Source organism: Felis catus, chromosome B2 (genome assembly GCF_018350175.1).
Source record: "Felis catus isolate Fca126 chromosome B2, F.catus_Fca126_mat1.0, whole genome shotgun sequence".
Lineage (NCBI taxonomy): Eukaryota > Metazoa > Chordata > Mammalia > Carnivora > Felidae > Felis > Felis catus.
This window is the reverse complement of record NC_058372.1, coordinates 62,466,509-62,490,536: the sequence shown is the minus strand read 5'-3', so window position 1 is coordinate 62,490,536 and position 24,028 is coordinate 62,466,509. Positions and strand designations below refer to the sequence as shown.

Here is a 24,028-nt window from a genome sequence, read left to right as displayed (position 1 = left end):
TATAGGGGTCTTCTATATGCCCAGGATTGTGTTGATGATAACAAATAATGCATGGTTTTTGCTGTATGGAGGAAAAATAGGTTGATATAAATGTTAATTATTTACAGACTAATTAAGAGTTAAGGTCTATTGTATTTCTTATAATCTTCATTTAACAAACACAGATGGAACTATCAGAAACATTCAATAAATTAAGAGCAGCTATGTACTGATAAATTACCATGACTAGCATTGTACCAGTACTGAGAGGAATACAAGAAAACAAAAGTATGTAAATTCTTGTTCTCATAAGCTGATGTTACTAATCAGGAAGCTAGGACTTAGATTCATAACACACATATACAAGACTCACTAGAGTTAGAAGGTGATCAAACACCACATCTCTTAGAGTGATTTATATACACCATATATATATATTGGGAGGAGGGGGAGGGCTGCAAAGGTATAAGGCAGAGCAAAAGCATTATTTTTGGAGTGAGGAACAGTGGAGTCAGATGGCAGTCAGGTAGAGCTGATTCCCAGCTTCTTAACCTAGCTGCTTTGGAAAGTGTTATGAGAACCAAAGAAGGCATTAATTAATTATTTCTATGTTCAATCTAGGAAAAATTGAGCTGGGTCACTTGCTCAAGATCAGATAGTTCTTGGTTGAGCTTTTCACTGGTATACTGATTTCTGGACTCCCCATCCAGTGCTCTCACAAATAATTACATAGCCTTCTCTGGAGCTATGATTGTGCCATGCACATGGTAACTGCAAAATACCATTTGATGAATTCCTAATACTCAGATTGTAGTAGTGCAGATGAATGAGAAGAAAATGGTTCAATCAACAATCAAAGTCTCCAATGTTGATGTGTTTCTCAAAATTCTTGTCATAAAACAAGTGAATCTCCTGGAGACAAACCCTAATACTTTGTTTCAGGTAACAGTGTATATTCATATATATATGTATATATATGAATATATATACACAGTTTATGTGTGTATACACACACATTTTATGACCTTAAAATGCCAGACATTCAAATGAAAATGGAAAAACTATTTGAGTATATGAATTAACTGACTTTTAATGATGAAAAAAGCACCAGGTGAACCTAACACATTTTTGATGTATAACTAATTCCAATTAAAGCTTATAAATGAAAATGTTTAAAATATGAATAAAAATGTTTAAAGAATATCATTCCTAATTTGTTTCTTAGTACATTCCAAAATACAGTTCGGAACATTATTTTTTTTTCCCTGTGTATGCCACTTTTGGGTTCACAAGACAATTAAAAGCTCCTGGAGGGCAAGGATAAGAGCTGGCATGCCACATCATCAGTGTGGTGCCGGGCACTGATGAGGCAAAGTGTACTCACCATACTGCTTGTATTTGGTATATCCCGAAATCTGTCCAAAGTTTGAAATTTCTGATTCAGCTCCTGAAAGAGTTCCATATGCCTCTTCCTTGTATGCATGACCTTCTGCAAAAGAGAACAGAATCATTATCATTTCTAATTTGATTTATACATTTTAAAACGAGCTTTAAGATGTTCACTTTAACTAATAAGGAAAATCAAGTTTGGCAGGAACCAGGAAGTCCCCAAAGACACCAAAAATGCAAATGAGTTGCAGCCAATCCTTGTTTCCTACTCAGCACTTCTTAAACATGAAGAATTGGCTTTATTTCCACTTACAAGATTACCAAAACATAGTTTTCTCTTGTGGGTGCATTAAAAATGTAGCAGTCATTCCTCTGTAAGATTTTCATCACTCAAAGTTAAAGCTGTTTTACAAAAAATTATAATATAAAAAAATGTTTAAAAATTTGGACTTGTAAAGCACCCAAGTCTCTCAATGTTTGTCATGGGAAATATTACTTTTTTTATGTTTTATTTCCATAAACACTAAAATCCTAGCCGGCTGTACTAAAGGGGGAGCAAACTCCCAGGCACTGCCTTTTAAGGCTGACTCAAAGCACTAAAGTGTCTGAAATATATGTGAAACCTAAAATCTTACACTTTCCTTGAATAATGATTGAGCTTTGCAGAAGGAAAATCTGACCCATAGGTTTCATATATTTGCTCACGAGATGGTACGGAATTTTAATGAAAGGACTCAGAGCATAAATTGTGTAGCTGATGAGCTTCTCAAATCACTGATACAAATATCTTAATACTCTTCATCCCCGGTTACATCCTTGTCTCCAACTTCATCGTAACTCAACAAATAGAGTCCTAAATAAAAATGACCTCAGGGTAAGTATCATGCACTGAATCTTTTTCTATTACAGCGCAGCTTACAGAGGAGATAATAAATACCCTGTATTTACAAGTGTTATTTTAAGGGAGAAAATGCCTTCTTCAATTTTGGTTTTAAAAGTTAAAAATCAATATTTCAGTGATTTTCCAAGATTGTGACTCCATGTTTGCGTAAGGTTTTATAGTATTGTAAAGCATGTGCTTCATAACTCACCATTTGCTCATGTGGGTTTTGGAGGTGTATGATATTCATGCTTCAGCTATGATTTGAACATGTGGTTTATTGTTTTAATTACCAAATATTTTCAAAAGGAAAAGAAATATATCTTTGGGGGAAGATCTATAATGCCTGGTTTTCTTCTAAAAAGACACTTGTAGAGAACACTATCTCCTTGAGAAAAAAAAAGGCAAAAGAGAAATGCAAATTAAATCTTTAACATACTTGAAAAAGTCTTATTCTGTTATGCCAAATTTAATTTCCTATATTTAATGAATCTGTGTTAGGCAATACTTTGTTTAGCTAATTTGTTCTATTTTCACTAGCCTACTTTTATGAGAGAATTCCGACATTTTAAGTCTTGCTCTAACCGCATTATTTTCATCGTTGCTCCTCTTAGTTCTAGGAGTTGGCTGTTGACAAATCAGGTGGTTGAGGATGAGAACATGGCAACATTACTCATGATGAGGACATGAAACATAGCAAGCAATTACAGAGTGATTAACTTCCCATCAGTTTTGGGGAGAGTACAGGAAACAGATTTGCAGGATTTACAGAGAAACACCAGGCAAACATAATTTGACTAGCAATGGCTGATGGAGATTTATGAGAGGGAGGATTTGCGTAAGCAATTCAGTGGAGGGATTTTGAGGACCACGTAAACTGGCAAACATAATGAAATACATTCTACCCCTGGGGACTCAAATATTCCCTTGCAGTACCAGGGCCTAAGACACTGATTAAAATGCTGATTTGTGTTACAAGGAATACCTTTAAAACAAAACTATAGTCATCAGAATATTAACTGTGGCTCTAACACTACAAATAGTGTTTTTCATAATAATGAATCTTACCATGTAGCTATTTTCTGCTAGGGTGCAGTAGGACTAAAGTCACGCTACTGACATTTCTCTAAAGATACTTTGTTCTGTCAGTTAATACATATTCATGAGCACCACAGATTGTGCTAGATGCTGAAGTAACAATGGTGCGCAAAATCCGGTATAGTCTCTCCCCTCTTACAGCTTGAGGTATGTAATGGAGGACATAGGCATTAATCACATAAGAACTCAAATACGTGTTATTTTAGAACTGAGATAAATAAAACAAATGGTGTGGCTATGAGAGTAAGTGATAGGGGAATTCGCTAAAATAAATGCAAGGGAGGCAGATTCCCAAATTTTTACATACTCTTTTTTAAGTTGAAAATTCTCAAATCAGTTATTCTTGCATCTTGTTTGTTCTCTCTTCCATTTTATAAAATTCATAGAATTTCTAGTATAATTTTTAATCCTATGCCCTTTCCTCAGTGAGATCGTTGTTTTCCAAAGACGAGAAACACATTTTCTTGTAAGATAATTGATGTTATTGGCACAGCTTCCTAATTTTAAGGTGGGCCTGTGATGATTTTGTCTGTGCAGTCTCCATTTACCTTTCATCATGAGAGACCCAACTTTGCACCAGGGAGTTATGCTTTGTCATGGTGGTGGAAATGTCAGTGGAGGTCTCTAATGTCTGCTGGCTAAGTCAGTTCATCCATATCCTTCCAACAAAGCTCTCTTCTGTTAGTCAAAGTCGCTCTGTGTCTCTCGCAACCAACTATTTCTATTGGATAAAGCATGTTTAATGAAGCAAAGTGTTAAATATATCCCATGTCAATTAGGATATGTTAATTGATAGGACTTTTTATAATCCTATTGACTGAATAGGCCACAGCTGATTCTGAACTGAGCGGATTTTATTTTGAGGAGCTATGTTGCTAGAACATACTCACAAATATATATGGTGGACTCAAATTTTATATAACCAAGAAACATTTGCAATGTTCTACATAGAATGATGGAAAGAAAAATTTGGATGCTGAAATCTGGGCCCCTTCCTACCTAGATACATTAATTGCAAATACATCCTCATGCCTCAATTCTAATTTGAAATTGTCACCTTGGCACAGCCAGAAATCACCATACCAATGATGGCCTGATGGTTCTGACAGAAGTACCACATAAGAGCTGCCAATCAAGAGCTTACATATCTGTCATGGGCTCAGTTTGATTTCCATGCATGATTCCTTCTTGTTCACTGACTTAAGTACACCTTTCAGCTTTTGTAGTGGGGAAGCTTCCATTGATATGAAAGCCAGTATCACGGTGAATATTGGAGAGTTTCCAACCCAGCAATGTTTTGGGATAAAAACATGCTGTGGTTTTAGTTTCCATAAATAATAAGGGTTTCCCCTTATTTATTTGTCTGAATAATTATCTGCAGCACACATGCCTTTGATGGTCTTAACCACCTAATTAGAAGTTTCTATACAGTATATCCTACTGGTCCATTTTAATGGCTACTTTTGGATTTTACTCACCTTAAGTGTCTGTTCACTTTTTTTGTTCTTTTGTGACCCAAACATATCTTGTGTCCCAAAGAAATTGATTTCTGTGAAAAACTCAATTTTCTAAAAACCTTGTGAAGATGATAAAACTACACCTCATGTAGATTTTCTTTTTAAATAAAAAAACATATTCTAATTAACACTATATATAAAATTCAGGTTGCTTTAGTTATAATACCTGCCAAATAACATAGGTATCTTTTGCAGTAAAGAGAAATGCTAGGTAATGCTCTCTCGCACTCAGGTTATTATGACATGTTTTGAAGCTGTGTATGAACCCCCATCCTGAGAGGACCAGCAACCTAACTGCACAAAAGTATCTCCTGAAATAGCTTATTTCATAAAACTCTCATCTTTTATTTTATGTCTTGGTAACTCAAGGGAGGCTGCCTTAATTGTTTATATAAAAGAAAAAGTGATAGGTTGTAAAGTGCCTTTATGAAATTGTAGACATTAGGCAAAAAAATCAGGGTGTGAACAAACCTGTATGTTTTCAACCTCTACCCTATCTCAGGCTCTCTTCTAGAATAAATACTTGGGACATGTCAAATCTAACAGCTCTGGGCCTGGACACACTTGAAATTTAGATCTCAGTTCTATCACTTTCAAATTGTGTGGTCTGAGGCACAAAATGCCACCTCCTTGTAGCTCCAGTTTTAGTAGTCAGAATAACCTTATAGGGTTGTTCTGAAGAGTTAAAAAGGGATATAAATCATTTATCACTGGAGGACACAGGTTAGAGCCACGTAAGAAATGGTAGCCATTATTACCTTTCTCAATCCTCACAATAACCAGGAAGATAGTAGTCATTATCACCCTTTGTTGATTAGGAGGAGACTGAAGTTCAGGTAGGCTAAGTAAAGCTCCCAAGCTTGCATCAGTGGTGAGACAGCTGGAACGCATTTTGAATCCAAAGTAAATTCTTTTTGTGTGCTGTTTAGAAACATTCCATATTCAGGGAGCACCCTCCTTTAGATTACTCAAATTTGTGATTATGCCCTATTCAGATGGAAAAGCGGGTGAAACAAACAAGGGTAGGTTCGGTGCTTTCTGTAGTAAGTCCATAAACTGGATATTGATCACCCTGCAACTGTCCCGTAAAGTACTGCAACTATGTTTTAAAGGGCTAATCTCCATATCTTGTCTCTGAACACCTTGTGGACATTTATCTTTGTATCCCTGACACCTAACACAGTGTTTGATATTTAGTAGGTGCTCAAGAAATGTCCACAGGATAAATGAAATTACTGTGACGGCATAGGTATACAGGCCAGGGAAGATGCTTGTAACATAGAAAGCTATCTATCATAAATCTTGCCTTCTCTCCTTCCAGTTGAGGTCCCCCTGCTGAAGAGAAGACTTCTTTCATTGGCCCCGATGGAAACCCTGCCTGCTCATTCTGATGCTGTTGTGATCTCTTATTTTCCATACAAGTGGAAATAAAGGGCCTGCAGGTGGGTTTGAAACAAACTACTTGGAGGTTTTCTTTTCTAAATTCAGAAGTGTGAATCACTAAGTCTAAACTACAGATAAGATAGGTATTTCTATATGTAGAATTTTAGAAACAGATTGTTAGAAAAAGTTGGAGAATCTCTCAAGTATAAACTTTAGAGTAAGGGGCCTGGAAATCATGTGCTACAGAATTTAGACACTACTTTGCCTAAATTACCTTTTCTAGCCTTAGGAATATAGACACCTATACTGTCATTGTCCATATTTACTAGTATACTCCTAGGGTTATTTTTCTTCTTTTTTGCATTGCATAGGAATCCTCAATACAGAGTGGGCTGTTGAATACCAGTCTGAAGTAAATGAAAACTAATGTTAAGGAAGCCACATACACTGCAGGAATTAATCTTGATTCTTGAAGTTGTGTTGTGAAAAGGGAATGATTTATATACCTTTCTCTGGCCAGAGCCCCAGAGTATCCCTAAGACAGAACCTGGAGCCCCATGGAATGCTTGACATTACTAGCATCTAGTTATGTTTCAAGCATGTTTCTCTTTGAATAAATAAATATTCAGGACTTAAATTAGACAAGGGATCTAAAAAAGAACTGAGTAAGGTCTATATCATTTTTTATTTTGTCACTGTCACTCAAGGATATACTTGGCTGCAGATACTTGCAACAGTTTATTTTAGTATTATAGAAAATATGGATGTAGCAAAGGACTGGGTTGCTCAAACATTTCCTCTCAGAGTGTACTGATTGCCTAACAGAGTGCACTTACTGCAGGGGATCAGTGACAAAGGAAATTGAAATGCTTTATATTTAGAACATAATATAATTTTTATCTTCTGTGCCATAGCTTAGTTGTGTTAACAATATAAAATTAATATAAAATATTTTATCTTACTTATGTTCCCCAAAATCTAAAAATTCAAGTCCCCACAACGATGGGCCATGATTATTCTGGACTGATGCCTTCTTGTGCTCTCTGCTCACCATGACTTCTCCCCAGTTTGAGAAGCATAGGTTTACTGGATGTGTGGAGTTCATTAGGAAATTCAAAGGAACATTCTAAGGTGTTTTTAAAAGGCTACATGGTCCCATGGAAGAATGTGTCAAGGTTGATCCTCATGTTTTTAGAAGGGAAGATAAAAATAAATATCTCTCCATCCATTTTATATGTAACATGGAATGGATAATATTGTCTATTGCAGTTGAGATATTTGTAACTTCATTCCTAATCATTCCTTGAGATTTGCCCTCAACTCAAGACAGACAATTTAAACTACCTGCCTGATATTTCTGATTTACCATCTTATTAGGCACCTTAATCCCCAAGGTATTAAAATGCAACTTGGCTTAACTAGATGTCTGCTTGCTTTTCCTAGACCTGTCAATGTTACTACTGGAAACTCAGGCTCAGACTTGCAGGGTCCTCTTTTTTCTGATCCCCTATTTTCAGTTAAGGACCAAATTCCCCAGATCTGGACTCTGCCATGTCCCTTCATTCCTTTCTTTTACTACCACCTCATTTTTCTTGCCTGGACTGGTCACTTAATAATTTGTATCTCAACTTCTCCATTCACCCTACTCCACACTTTCCTTCCTATTACTGCCATAGTCATCTTTCTGAATTCCAGATCAGGGCAAGTCATTCCTCACTAAAAAACAAACAGAACACAATAGAACAGAACAGTTTAGCAGCTTTTAGTAATAAATTAGATAAAAATTCTTCGCTTTGGGTGTAAGCTCTTTACTATATGGTTTCTTAATTTCTCTTTTTATCCATAGACCTCATGTTTCAGTGAATTATAATATGCTTCTGGTTTCTTGAGCATTCCATACTTTAGCCTTTAGCCAACTACCATTCATCTCCTTGAATTGTATATCATGTAAATATCCTTGAAGTCCAGTATGGCTGCCTTGTTTACTCCATAGTCCATTTTCTATACTGGTCTCTGCTCCAAATCAGATATAGAGTTTGATAACTATTTATTAAAGAAAACTAGACTAATTTCAATTTTATATCATTCTTTCCATAGTAATTTATTGAATATCTACTACTGTGAAAATGAATAAAGGAATCCTCATTCAAAATAGAGTGAGGAATCCATGAAGGGAGAGTTCTCATACACCACGACTCATCACAGTCTGCATACCCAGCAGAAAGAAGAAAGATTTCCTCTCAGGCTGGCAACAGCAAACTGCCCAGACCTGCAGTCAATGAGAAGCTGCCACCACTTCAAAATCTTTTTCCCACATAAAAAGATGCTCTCCCACTCTGTTATCTAGATTTGCTTATTGTTCACCATAGTTTGCATGTCCCAAACTGCGATTCCTTTACTATTCCCAAATAAACTCATTTGCTGCTCAGTAATCTTTATTGTTTGATTTTTAAGGTTGACATTATATGGTGTCAGAAGTGGAATCTGAAGATGAACCCCTGAGGAACTAACAACGCCAGGCATGGTGTATGGTACCCACTTCAGCCTCTTGCATTCTCTCTGAGTCATCTTTTTCCTTTTGGTTTGGTAGGCCTCTTGTCAGAGACAAGCCTCCTTTTGGTTGAGCTCTATGATTTTATTCTTGAAGGTATCAGCCTTTTAGTGGCTACCCATTTTTTTGCTGAACCTCTGGTTTTAAAGTATGGAATCTAAATACTTTCCAGAGGGTCCTCTTTCTGGGACCCTGGCCAGTTTTGTGTTCAAAACTATGGCTGTTCCTCACGTAAATTCTTAACCAAATGGACCAACTTAACCAAAGATAATTTAGAACTCCAGTAGCCACTGTGGAGAACTGTTGACCTCACCAAACTTGTTTTTCCACAACCAGATTAGAAGAGGACAGCTCTAAAATTAAACAGACTAAATAGGATGCCTATTTTAATTGGTGTGTGGAGTTTTCCAAACATATCCAAGAGTCTAAAATCACCTCTTTGCAAAATAAGATTTCTAAATTAACCAAGAGAAACAAACAATTCAAAGTAGAGACAAGGGCTTCTGAGGTCACCTTTTCCCTTCTCTGTCCTCCTTGTCTCTATCTAGTACCAGCTTCCTCTTTCCTTCCCGTACCACTCCCACATCCTCTATACCCCCTACTTCCTTATCTACCAAACTATGGGTCATAATTAAAGAATTTACTAAACCCAGGGAGAATCCTTAAAATTGTTTATGAATGGATTACCTTCTGAGATTAGTGAATTAAAAAAACAAAAACACCTTAAAGTATCTTCTAAGGTCTCTTTTTGCATTTATCTATGTGTTTATGAATGTCTATGTATGTACCTATTTCTCAGAAATACGTATGTACCTATTTATTATTATTTATTATTATGTACATACCTATGTATGTACCTATTTCTCAGAAATAAATAGACACCAACCCAAATGTTTTTCAGGTTCACATGATTTGTAGAAATATTGGGTATAAAAGCTATTTTTAGCTTGTTGGTTCAATTAAAATGTGTGTCCTTGGAGTTCTCACCATTAAATATAAAACTTTTGTTCTACCTAGGTTTACTAAAAGTGCAGTAAGTTCACGTTATTTCTTTTACAAAATTTGTGAGCAAGAAAATAGCTTAGGCTGATGGCTAGTCGTCTAATGTCTCATTAAGTTTTTTTGGGTAATCTACACATAATTGTTAAGAACAAGTAAATTAAAATAAATTTAAGTAGGATAAAAAGGTTTTAAGTAAACTTTTTAGTTTCACTAATACATTTTGGTTACCTGAAACTTTAGTTTTGCTAAAGTTAAAATAAATGATAGGTACTCATTGAATATCGCCATCATTTCTAAATAAGATAGAAAATGGAAAAATTACTGAACATAGGTTTATCCAATTTTGGTTTCTTTTTACAGAGAAACAAAAAGATATTTGGGTCTATAAATGAACATGCTTTGTGCCACACTGAAAAGTTGTACTATGAAGGAGCATATGTTTCTAGAAATTTTGAGTTGTATTCATGAAATCACCAACCTACGTGCTAATGTAAAAGTTCAAAATTGCTTGCTTGCTTAGTTTTCACTAAAAAATAAGGTTTCTAAGGGTTAAGGATTCTAGTTAAGGTTTCTAAGTGTTAACAATTCTAGTTAACATATGTAATTAAAGCTACTAGAAATAATAAGGGAAACAACTCTGTATACAAAGAAAGGAGGGTATGTTTTTTGGTTAGAAAGGTATGAGGAAAAAAAGAAAAAGTATGAGGTAGAGATACATTTTTGTTGAGGGAAATAGAAGGGACAGACTAAGATAGACATAGAAAGTTGTAGAAGGTCTATAAAAATGAAATCTTGGGAAAAATTTTTATGTATGATCAAGCTAGATAAAATTTTTTATAAGGGTTTCAAAAACAAGCTTTAATATTAATAGGGTATTTATGTAAAATTAAACCTTATTTTTTCTTTGATAAAAAGACAAATTTTTCTTGGAATACTGGTCTGCTTTTAATAACAGATTGTAAAAAGGTTTCCTTTATCTTTTAAAGTAATCTGGCTTTTAGGGGTGCCTGGGTGGCTCAGTCCGTTGAGAGTCTGACTTCGGGTGAGTTCGAGCCCCGTGTCGGGCTCTGTGCTGACAGCTCAGGGCCTGGAGCCTGTTTCAGATTCTGTGTCTCCCTCTCTCTGACCCTCCCCCGTTCATGCTCTGTCTCTCTCTGTCTCAAAAATAAATAAATGTTCAAAAAAAATTTTTAAAGTAATCTGGCTTTTAAAAAAAAGGATTGTTTCATTAAAATAATTTTATGTATTTGCTGTCTTCATCAAGTCTTTGAGTATGTAAGTTTTTACTCAGAACAATGTGACTTTCTATATTTGCCTTTTAACATCTTCCATTGTTACCATGGTTAAATGGATAACTAAGTATTGTTTCATAGACTTATGATTGTATTTAACCAAGTGTTTTAAAACCTTTTGATATTTTTGACAAACTTCCCAAAATCCAATTCTAAATAGTCTTTTTGACCTCGAACTAACTTTGAGTTTTCTAAGAGGTCCCTAACACAGATCTCAATACATTTGTTCTTTCTCCTTATAAAAAGAGAGAGGTTAAACCGATTAGGCTTATTTGGTATATTAAATTACATGAGAAACATTTTAAAATAAGTGATGATCGGGGCGCCTGGGTGGCACAGTCGGTTAAGTGTCCGACTTCAGCCAGGTCACGATCTCTCCGTCTGAGTTCGAGCCCTGCGTCAGGCTCTGGGCTGATGGCTCAGAGCCTGGAGCCTGTTTCCGATTCTGTGTCTCCCTCTCTCTCTGCCCCTCCCCCGTTCATGCTCTGTCTCTCTCTGTCCCAAAAATAAATAAAAAACGTTGAAAAAAAAATTAAAAAAAAAAAATAAGTGATGATAAACCATCTTAGGTCATGTGATACAGGTGAATGTGATTAATATAAGTATTACAGAAATTATACAAAATTTCTGAAAATCTGGTATCTTGGTATAATGTTATCAGTCATAATTCCAGTTATTATCTTAAAATCTTATACAGAAAACCAAATTTTCTCGTCAATTCCATTATAATGAACTTGCATCAGATCTTTAATAATGGGCATTTTAAGTCTTGTTGTTTTCAGGGAGTTACAGTTTTACTCTAATGCTTTTACAAAAGTGAACCTACAGAAGTGATTTGTCTTCAAAGAGACTCAGAAAGAGCTCAGAAAAAGTGCAGGCTTCTGATAACTTTGAGATCATAAAATTGAACTGGGTACAAATTTCCAGAACTAATGAAAAAACTGGATTCAAGTGGAACAAGAATAACATGAGAGAATGAACTGAGGAGGATGATTATAATTTTTATGACTTCTAGTTTTGACACATTGTTGGTCCTTTACTGTTTTGTTTTCAACATTAAAAGGACACCTTCTTCTTTTTAAAATTATCTATGAAATACAGCAATTTGATAAAATATAACTTGGTAAACAAAGATGAAATATCTACTTTTTCTTCCTACCTGGTCCCTTCAGAATTTGGATCACATGGCAATGCAGTTAGTTATTTGCATAAATTCAATGAGACTCTGTTCTCCTTGTAATAACAATTGGAAATATTGGCTATTTTACCAAGGCTCTGATTGTGTTATTTTGAGAGAGATGTGCATAGTCTCAGATTTGACAGGACAGTTTTTAAGAAACAAAGGCTGACTTTATGGAGCCAATAAAGCTCCTCAGAAAAATCACCCTGGCACCTTGCTTACAAGGTGCTTCTATGCTTGTGGAAATAGGCCAAATGTAATGCAAACAAATTAGTTTTGCTGTGATTATCTTTGGTAAGAAAAAAAAAAGGGTAAGTATAGAAAGAAAAATTATGTTTGCACTTTTGTCTATATTAGATTCTAATCCTGTTAATGAACTGTTCTAGATCCTAAATTCTGGTTTTCTCAAATATCTGGCTAGGACTCTAACATGTCTGATTTTTTCCCCATGCTTCTGATTTGGAATGAATAAGAACAAAGACTGCCCTTTATCCTCCTTGAAAGAAACTATCCCAGGTCCTCCTCATTACCCAAATGATAGCCAGACTTCAGGGGCTCAATAATGGCATATACATACACAGCTAAACATCTTGTCCTGTACAAACCCTGGAGATTTGCAAGAGAAGCAGCTGACATCAAAGCAGACTGCTTCCACTCAAGACCCTGGATCAAGACTTCATACTTTAAACATAGTCTTTCTTTTTCCCCTTGTTTCCTTTACCCTGGCATTGGCCTGGAAAAATAAAACCTCCACCTATATCTCCCAGGACATTGCTAAGGGGAGCAAACTCTGGAATTTAGAACAATTTTTTTTTTAAGGCTAAGATCTTGGCCAAAGGGAGAGATGTGAAAATAAACAAAGGAATGGGGTTGGAATTCCTGAGTGGGGAGCTCTCTCATATACTACCAGTAGTTACAACTTGTGTGTTTCAACAGAAGGAATATTTCCCCTGGGCCCAGCAGCAGCAAGCTGTCCTTTCCTGCAGCCAGTGTGAAGGTGCCACCCCTTGGAACTCTCTTATTTTCCTCTAGTGAACTGTTGTTCAAAACAGTACCTCCCAACTTCTTTTCTCCTCTCCAGGCTTGCATGTCCTGAATTGCAATTCCCAAATAAACTTGCGTGCTGCTTGATAACCTTTGTTGTTTAATTTTTAAGTTTGACACTATATACCAGATCTCTGCTTGGAGCTGGGAATGCAAATCCAATAAGGGGTTTGGTCACAGAACAAAGGAATATCACTACAGTATTCTCTGTATCCTTTCCTGAAAGTAAGAATGGATGTTAAAACATTTTGGCTAATCAACACTTTTCTCTATTTATTAAAAAAAATACAGTGTTGTCTTGGAGACTGGCAACATAAAAGGGCTTTTCCCCACGTATAACACTTACCAGGCAATGATTTAGGAGTTAAGAGAATATTGTTATTGTGTATAGACTCTGCGGAGTGTATGAGGCCTAAAGGGAAGATATTTTCAGGAGCCTAGGAGGCAAATCTGCTTGCCAGTGACAAAAATGCCTAAGTTGGCCACTGTGTGGGAAGGGAAGGCTTATGGGGTGGGAGTTGGGGGACTATCAAGTAGTTTGATATAAACAAAATTTATCAAGCCTGAATTAAAAGGGAGGGAGGCAAGTGAGGTTCTTCATCAAGGACCATCCACAAAGTACAAATATATCATACTAAAATACATCAGCATTTAAATCCAGGAGTAATTTTTCTGAACACCATTTCTGAGATATCTGCCACATAACCATAATTGCACATAGACTAAGGGGAGTGGCACTAAAAGGTTTGCAAAGAAAATGTACTATCTCAAAATGCCCCCACCCCACCCTCAAATTTTACACTTCTCACAATCATGCAATAACTACAGCAATTGAAGAGCTAACTATCTAGGGTTGTTGTGTTGCAACATCCTTCCGTTATCAGCAAATGTTATGATAATACCATGGCTATACATTGGGATACTAAGCAGCAGGAAAAAAGCATCAGCTTAAGGAATCTTCTACCAGTTGCCACAGAGAATCTATGAAAAAGGAATAGGTTTTCTCATGCTCCAAGTGACACAATATGATTAGATTTCTTTTCAGAGCTTGTGATTACATAGCTTTGGTTGGTTGCACTGAGGCCTAATTGTAGATCTAGGTTTTTACTATATTTTGTCACTGATGCCTTGTGGGTTAATTTCCATCTCCTTTCCTTTGTACTAACATAACTTAGTGCTTTAAGGACAAAAAATATATACACAATGATCTTCAATTTTGGGTTAACTAAAGAAAAAGGGGAAAAATGTCCCTTAAAAGGCGGTAGGAAATCTAAAACTGAAGATTGCTGAATGTTTTTTTCTTTGTAGCCTGAAACAAGATATAATGACTTTTATTATCCCATGCCAGGCTGCTACAACTGAGACACATCAGTAGGAAATTTGGCATATAATCATTGAAGCCAGGTTATCATTACTTTGTTTCTTGAACTCTAAAAATTTCCTAAAAAAGACCAATTCTTTAAGGACTCTATTCAAGGTAAAACCAGAGCCTGTCTACCATTGCAGTAAATAAAAACTGCTAAGTCTCACTCTTGATACCTGATGTATTATTGCTGAGCTACAACATTCATCTCCATCAACAAAACGATTTAGGAGTTCCCATATTCCGAGAGGTTTCCATAATCTTAGGAATACCAGCTAAGAGTATCGAGTTCTATGTAAGCATCAACACAGTACAAATACGCTGGAGAAATTTATAATGTATTATATCCAATTATGTCAGCAGGCTATGAATCATATCTAATTATCAAGATGCATAAGTGCCTTTTATGTGATGCTCAAACATCATTAATTTTGTGCTTAGCATAAGCTGCTCAAATGGTATGATTTCAGTAATTTCTAGCATCGATATTACATCAATATAAATTCAATGCAAATTGGAAAATGAACATCTTCATCTTGTTTATATCTGCAAAAAGGCATTTACTGAACATAGGAGCACACTGAACCAACACTTGCTATTGAAAAAAAGAATCTGGAATGTAGCACAGAGAACCTGAATAAGAGGAATCAGTACACAAGGCGAGTCCCAGAGAAAGCCTAGCTAACCAGCCAAAGCATTCTTACAGGCTCTCTTCAGGTAGTCACTGAGGTGAAACCAATGTAACTGTTGTAAATATGAAAAACGAAGAAACCAACATTCTTACCTCACAACAAACTGAATTGATCTAATTAAATCCTCACCATAAATTGCCCATTTATCTTAGTATTTATAAAATGGATTCCATGTCTGGAAAATCTCAGTTTAGCATACATCTAAGGCAATTAGAAGTTAAAATTTTTTTCTACTAGTTTTACAATATGGATTTTAATTAAAAATGTTTGAGTTCTCATTTAATTTTTAAAGAGTAGAGCCCCTACAGAGTGCAGAACAATATGCTGAGTTGTATGTCAATTTTGAATCAAAGCAATTGAAATTATTTAAAAATCCATAGAAACTTACCTCAAAGTCAAGGTCTGAATATCGTGATTTTCTTCTCTGTTAGATTTTTTAAAAAGAAGAAAAACCAACATAAAGTTATGTTTAGTCATTCAAATAAGATGAAAATTATTATTTTCAATAAAATATCTTGTTACCTTTGTATTACAAGTATTTCCTTCACATAAGAATGTGGGAATTTTTATGATTTCAAATTCTTTCATCCATATGATTTCATTTTTACTTTGAACTTCCATTAAAATTGAAGAATATAAAAATACAGAATAGTTCTCATCCTGATCTCTTAACTTTTTCAGCAAGGAGAATTTTTTTAAATGTGAATTCTCACAAAATTTTCAATCTTAAAGCAGACTTGAGGTCTGTAACAGCAAAACTATAATTTTTATTTTAGAGACACAAAGGAGTAAAAGCTATATAGGAAAACATCATATACATCTCTCAAGATTTCCCACCAGCCTATCTCAGTCTTCATTTCTATCAAACTCTCTCTGGCCTTCTGACTCCCAAAGTTCTGTATGTCTCACCCACAATTTCTTTGATATTTGATGGTTGTCCATGATAAGAAAGTCCTAACTGCTAGTTCTTAGGAACTGACGTATTTATTATAATTTAGTAAAAAAAAAAAAAAATAGTCCACACCCCAGTGATATACAAGTGTAGATGTCCATTATCTCAGTGTTCCTCTATGTCTCTGACTCTGTCAAACAGTTCCTGAATCTAGTTATAGATCAATATGTATTAATAAGACAGTAGGCCTAATAAAATCAGGAAACATTACTTAAATGAAATTAATGTGATTCTATGAATATTAGTGTAGGGAAGGTATGCTTAGCATGTGCCAAGAGGGATTTGGTATAGAAGGAGATATCTGGTAAATATAGAAAGGGTCCTCAAAATATTTAGAGAACAAGTTTCCAATATGAGGTTTTTAAGTTTATTTATTTTGAGAGAAGAGGAGAGGGGGAGGGGCAGAGGGAAAGGGAGAAGAGAATCCCAAGCAGGCTCCACACTGCCAGCACGGAGCCCAGTGTGGGGCTCAAACTCACGAACCGTGTGATTATGATGTGAACTGAAACCAAGAGTCAGATGCTTAACTGACCAAGCCACCCATACACTCCAGAGTTTTGTTTGTACTATGAATTTTTTTTTTTTTGATGAACTGGGGACAAAAAAATAAATATTAAAAACAATATTTAAGCAGTTGAATATGTAAACCTTTAGGCAAAATGTCTTTTATATTTTTCTCTTCTGCTATCCCAATACCTATCTTAAGTTCAATAACCTAACAGGGAACCCTAACCATATAGTTGAGAGATTCTTGTAACTGCTAAATAGTAGAGGCAGGCACTAATGTAGTTTATTGACAAATATGCCCACATTTCTACAGCTAGAGTTACAATGTAACATAGAACCAGAACCTCCCTATATAACCACCTCCCAAAGCATGCTTCACTAGACAAAAAGATATACTAAAAGAAAGATTTTGTTAAAAAGTTGAAAAACTTTGAAATTATTTGATTAGAGTGGAGCTGGATCGTGGAATACAGTCTTCAAGTACGATCAAGGAGAGCATTGAGAACAGGATTGCTTTACTAAAATTTTTTTAATGTTCACTTTTGAGAGACAGCGACAGAGTGTGACTGGGGGTGGGGCAGAGAGAGAGGGAGGCACAGGAACTGAAGCAGGCTCCAGGCTCTGAGCTATCAGCACAGAGCCCAATGAGGGGCTCCAACCTACGAACCATGAGATCATTACCTGAGCCACCTAGGTACCCCTGAAGACACTGCTTTATTAAATGAAGGCTGCACGTTGATGTATGTCACTTCAGGTCTTGTCTCTAGTGTCACTGTGGCCTAGCCCTGGTGACATACTGCAAGGAGAAAAGTGTGTAGGAAGACATTTAACCCAGGCCTCCTTTGCCATCTCCCACCACTATTGTTATGTGTGTTGTAAAAAAAATCAGGCTCCAACGTAGCGCGTTGCACTTTGCTGCAATATCTATTCTACATGTCAGTGTTTCCATTCTGCTCTTGAATGCTTCGCCTTCTTGGCACTGTGACTCTGCAGGACATTTTTGTAAGTATATGTTAAGCAAGATTCTTTCATTCATGCAGCAACATGCAAGCATGGAAACAGTTTTAAGCAGCTAGAACATTTGTCATGAGCTTTGAGTTCCATTTGAAAATTAACTAGTGAGATCTTATGAGAAGGTTCAGCTAGCTAGCAGAATAAGAAGAGGCCTTTCTACTGCTGGCGTTGTCTCTTTGCCAAAGGTTGCAACAGCAGTATGTTGTGTTGTTGCTGAATGCAAAGCTGTGTAGCCTAAGGACAGGACATGCTGATGGACACATGTCACATATTTTAGGAACAAGAACAAAAGATGGGAACCTAGAAGACCACCAGAAATAGATTCTGCTTCCGACAGATGTCACCTATGCACCTATGTTGACATGAAATATGAAAAAAGAAAAGATATATTCCTACGAATAGATTTCTCTCTCTTCTAATTTTATTAAAATTAAACAGAACTAGCAGCCTCAAAGGATTAGGCTAAGAAATAAATGAAGCAAACAGATTTTAATCAAAAGAGCCTAAAGATGGTGGGGGTGGGGGGTGAGCAGTGAAGACTCAAAAATTAGAGAATGGGAAAAATGTGGTAGATTTTCAGAGCCCAAGGGAAGTTAAAATTTGTGACATCTAATTCATATCCCCACAAACTGACCAAGTGTTCCAACCTTTTATAGTTTATAAAGTGCTTTCACATTTGAACATGGTAACTGCCCTGTGGTATGGTCAGGAAAGTATTTTTTTTTTTTATATCTATTCTATGAATTAGGAAAACTGAGTCCCAGAGTAGTTAAAATGACTTGCTCACTTCACCTGGGTAGTAAGCAAATGAGCTGGTCTTCTGACTCCAAACCCTGCATTTTGTCCACTGTCTCTTACTACTTGTTCAGTGGTAAGGGTGGTAATATTTTATAGCCAGGATGCCTGTTATAGTTTGCTGATTGTTACTAGAATTCAGCAAGAATAACATTTGAGGACCCAGTCAATCCAAGGCTGACAGCAGTGGGACAGAGATGCTTTCCAGCCATGAAGTAAGGTCAAGCAGAGAAACTTTTGTCAATTATATGTTAAAAGAGAAAAAAGCATCAATATGATACTTATTTGAGAAAAGAACTAATGGCATTATAATTTGTGATGATTACAGTAACTTAAAGACCATTGTAATACAGGCTACTTCATGACCAATGATACAGTCACAAACAGTAGCCAACCTCCACTTCCATGATGTGTCTCCCAATGCAAAATCCAGTTTATTTTGAGGTATCTGGTACTGAGAAATCGTGGTATAATGCAAGAACCAGAGTGTTGAATTCTGTTACCCTTGGTATACAGGCAGTATATTGGAAAGTATTTCAAAGCACTGGTTTGTAGAAACTGTGATGGACTTACATGTTTATTCAAATGTCCCTCTGAGCTTGCTGGGAAGTTATTGTAAGGTATGAAAGTGGTTACAAATAGTGGTTATATTTTTAAAAAGTGAGAATCAATAAAAGTGATCAGGTCATGATAATTTTTTTCTGATTAAGTTGACAACTGCAGAATTGGTACATGTAAGTTTAAAATAAGCCAGGGAGGGGGCGCCTGAGTGGCTCAGTCACTTAAGCATCTGACTTGGGCTCAAGTCATGATCTCATGGTTTGTGAGTTCAAGCCCTGCATCAGGCTCTGTGCTGACAGCTCAGAGCCTGGAGGCTGCTTCAGATTCTGTGTCTTCCTCTCTCTCTGCCCCTCTCCTGCTCACATTCTGTCTTTCTCTCTCTCTCTCTCTCCCAAAAATAAATAAATGCTAAAAAAATAAAATAAGCCAGGTTGGTATTAAAATATTTTATGAAGATATAAATCCCTCTGTCTCTAGATCCCCAACTTCTCAAATAACTTGATACAAATAATCCTTTTTGTCACAGTAGGTGATAAAAAAAAAATCTCTTCAGTTCTTCTATGTGGTTTCCTTTTCCTAATTTTCCACTTAGAACTCATCCTAACTTGTATTCTGTCCTCAACACTCCATTAAAATTCTTCTTGTCAAGGTCTCTGATGAGCTCCATCTGGTCAATTTCCAAGGTCAACCTTCTGTCCTTATCTTGCTGGACTCTCAGAAGCTTTTGAAATTTAATCATTTCCTCATTAAAACACATCATTTTAGCTTTTCCTCCCCCCACCCCCACCCCCTGCCTTCCCTCGCCTTGTTTGCTGTGGCTCATTCTCAAGTGTTCTTTGCTGGCTCTTCCTTATCACCCTGCCTTCTAAGTGTTGAGTTCCTGAGTTCTCTCTTTTCTCATCTTCTCTCCTCGATAGTAGCATTCATTCCATGCTGGCAAATTCCATCCTTTAAGTTCCAAACACCCCTTTCCTCTTCATGTCTGTCCAATCACAGAAAATGTCAGCTATGTAGCTGGGCAAGTCAGAGACTTAGGAGTCATGCTTTGTTCCCCACATCTCTCATCCACCACATCACATCCACCAGCAAGTGCTATCTATTCAACCTCTGAATTCTCTCCATCTACCTACTCTTCTCCATCTTCACTTTCACCTCTATAGTCAAAGACATTCTCCTCTCCTGTCTGGGTAACTTCAGTACCTCCCTAACTGTCCTCAGGCTTTCTGCTCTACTCCCTCTCCTAATATTACTGGATCCTAATTCTCTTTCCCAAATCATCAAAGGGATGGATGGATGGATGGATGGAGAAACGATCATGACAATCTTTCACTCAACAGTTTTTGCTTGCTTCCGTTGCTTATACAAGGCTCTGAAAAATCTGGTTTCTTTTTCCTATGCCAGCGACATCTTATGGAGCTCACCCCTTGTTCTGCAGGTCTCCTAATCCTGTGAAAGTATCCCAAGCTCTTTCCTATCTCAGGACCCCGGCACTGCAGCTTGTTTTGCCTGAAACATCTCCTCACCCTCCAGATCCACATAGGCCACGCTCCTTCTTAGCTTCACCCTACATAACCCTTCAGAAAGCTCAGGCCACTTTATCAAAAGAAGTCTCTCCCTCACATTCCATGGTTCTTCCCCAGCCCAGCACACTCTTTTAGAGTATCCATTTATTAACAGTTAGTTATCTATCTATTCCATAGGGTATATTTACCACAGGGAAATTTACCACATCTGCCTTGATCACTTTTATGTCCGCAGCATCTACAAAAGGGCCTGGCACAATAATTCACAAAATTATGGATGAATAATTGAAGGAGGTACACTATGGCAGCTAAACAAGTCCAAAATAATTGGACTTGTTTCTTATTTTTGTTTTGTTGTTGTTTTTCTCATTCTTTGGGAGAATTTAGATAAGCAGGCAGACTACACAAAGAAAACCATTATGAATGGATTAATTGACAGCCAAAAGGATCAAGACAATTTAGGGGAATGCAGGCTTATCACTAATAGAAGGGAAAAAATTTCAGGATGACTTAAGAGTAAGAAAATGCACAAGAGTATGAGGCTACACAGAGGAATACTTAGCAAGTATATGCATTAAAGGCATCTCTTCATATCTAAATCCTCTAGAATGATGAATAATTTCTCAAAGGGAATAATTCATTGTTTGTGTCACTTCAAATTAAACTGGACAAGACACTAGAAAATTCACTGCAAGGGATAAATTGCACTGACTAATAAATGGCAATACGAGGGCCATTAAAACTTTTATTGCAGAGCGAGCAATGGACACATTCAAGGAGAAAGCTTCGATACCAAATCCATTGAAAACATCTGTGAAAAAAAACCTTGAGGATAATAAATATTGAAAAATGACATATTTCAGCCAGTTTTGTTTTTATGTGTGCATAAACAAAATTCCCTAATAGAGGAGCAAAAACAAAACACTAAAGAAGGGCGAGGCGCCCTTCCACCACAGCTATGTGAGAAAAAAATGTAAAAAAGAAAACGCAGCTTTTGCACAATGGTCAGTTCTATAACGTTTTCTGCTAGTGACAGTCTCCCAGCTCCCAAGTAAGGCCATAATATTTTGTCTAAAATCCTAAATATCGATTTAGCACAGCATTCAAGCTTCTTCACAGAAATTCAAGATATAATGGTAATGATATAATAATAACACAACCTTATATCTAAAGTGCTTACAGTTTTCAAAGGTTTTTCACATCCATTATCTAATTTGATCCACACAGTAGCTCTAAGGGAGGCAGCTGTAATGTGACATTATAGCTAAAATGTTTTACCTTTAAAAACCATTATAGTGAAAGCTCTACAATTCATGTCCAGAGGAAAACCGGAGTATAAAAATTTAGCCTAGAATAGTGTCCCTTCGTACCCATTTATAAATTGAGAGGGATTTTCAGATATATAGTTAAGTTCACACCAACGTGGTCAGAAAAGTTCGAGTAGCAAACTTTCTACTTTTGATAAAACCATTTCATAATCTACTACCTAACTCTGATTAGTCACTAAAAGTTTCTTCATGAATAAGAAAAACCAAGGCAAAGTCTTTCAGGAGAATGAGAGGGACCACTTAATGTATTTACATCTGAGCAAATTGTTCCATAAGAATTCAAGTAATGGTGGAGCTGAGAAGCCACATACACGATCATGAAGTAACCCAGAGATTAGCAGAAGAGACTATCCCCTAAGGCTGGACAAAGGGAGATGACCTTGTGACCTAAACCCAGGGGCTGAGGCACCTGGAAGAAGCTGGAAGCCTTAGGGAACAGCAGCTAAATAGACACAAGGTGCTGCTTAAAGCAGAAAAAGTGAGGGAGAAATATACTGGATTTCTCTCTTCTGCCCACCTCCAATCTCTCCCCAGTGCTTCTTAGTGGCCAATCTTCTCTGTCAGCCAGAGGCACAGGAATCAGCATCAACTCTTAGTGATGCAGGGGACCATGTGCCAAATAAGCCCAGGACATGCTTAGAAACTGGGAAATTTTTTGAGTGAGGAAATGTTTCCTATTTAAATCTAACAGCTATAGGCTGTGGAATAAATACCCCTGTTCCAAAGATTCAAAGCAAATACTGACTTGTATTCTTACAATGGTATCTCTAGATTTTTTTCAAAAAAAAAAAAATAGAATCTCAATCCAAAATTTAAACTATGTTTCATAGTCCTCAAAATGGCTTGAGAACTAGGATACCTCCATTTTCCCCCCACCTGCTCCATAGCACCTAGTGGTTATTTGCTTTATGTACACACCAAATATCAACACATTGTTTTCTCAGTTATTGAAGGTGAATGACTTAAGTGCTAATGACAATTTTATTCTTCTTAACCTTAAAGCACTTTGAGGACATGGAGGTCTGGAGCCATTGTGAGGATTTCTACTGTAAGAAAATTGTAATTACCCTATCATTGTGGAAACTAAATCTTTTAGAAACTAAAATGTTCAGAATTGCTTATATAGTTTAGAAGATGGAAGACCACACATTGAAAGAAAAAGAAGGTAATACTAGGCAGTAGAAAAGGAAAGTTCATGCATTTATCAAATTTTTTTATACTCAATAAATAATTGGGGGTTAGCTAAACAAAGTCCCCTGGAGGCTGGAACCTTTTCTGCTAGCACTGCCTTCAGAGTTGGGGAGCCTCCCTCTTTCTTTGTTGCCTCCTGCTTATTTGAGTAAACACTTCCACACACACACACACACACACACACACACACACACTCACTCACTCCTTGGCTTTCTTTTCCTCTCCTTCAAATCTTGTTTTTCCTTTGCCTTCTCTTTTTCTTATGAATATCACATCCTGTGCTACAACTGACAGCTTTTACCTTCTCTTTTTCCCACTCCACCCCACTTCTCACCATGGCAATTTGTGAATACCCACCCCTCTGGAGGAAACTTCCCGAATTAATATGAACATCATTTTTATTATATCCTTGGAAGGATCCTGATGCACCTGGCCATCTTCTGCTGATCCAGCTTCCCAAGCTGGATGTTCCTGTGGCTGCCATCTTCCTTCTCACGCAGAGGGGGAGACGACTCAAGTTGAACTATTGACCCCCTCTTTATGTAGATACTCCAGTCACCTTTTGGTTTTTTCTCTAATGTCAGGACATCATCTCCCCCACTAGTTGTCCCTACAGATACAGTCCAGCAGAACTGATAACTCGACCTGACATTGCATCACTCTGCTAATAAGGAAAGCACCACTGACTTTATCTGCGTGGCCCACAGTCCTGTCTCCAAAATTTGCTAGTTCTGTATACCTATACTTTATCCATTTCATGTCTTTATTCACCATAAGACCATGTGTC

The 24,028-nt window shown here is 36.7% G+C and overlaps 1 protein-coding gene and 1 long non-coding RNA gene across 5 annotated transcripts in view; one reads left to right on the top strand and one right to left on the bottom strand.

The window, feature by feature from the left end:
- Window positions 1-8,688, top strand: part of LOC111560477 — a 118,532-nt gene extending 109,844 nt beyond the window's left edge. The window contains exons 3-4 of the long non-coding RNA XR_002742315.2: window positions 6,185-6,305; window positions 8,344-8,688. This is a non-coding gene — a long non-coding RNA (uncharacterized LOC111560477). The remainder of the gene's footprint in view (window positions 1-6,184; window positions 6,306-8,343) is intronic.
- ADGRB3 (adhesion G protein-coupled receptor B3) overlaps window positions 1-24,028 on the bottom strand; it is a 728,500-nt gene that overhangs the window by 9,517 nt on the left and 694,955 nt on the right. For 3 of the 4 annotated variants that reach the window (XM_011282404.4, XM_006931831.5, XM_045057715.1), the window contains 2 exons: window positions 15,759-15,794; window positions 1,364-1,468 (listed from right to left, as the gene is read on the bottom strand). In XM_011282404.4, the coding sequence (XP_011280706.1) occupies window positions 1,364-1,468; window positions 15,759-15,794 (141 nt within the window). The remainder of the gene's footprint in view (window positions 1-1,363; window positions 1,469-15,758; window positions 15,795-24,028) is intronic. The other variant, XM_011282405.4, reaches the window with a different exon arrangement.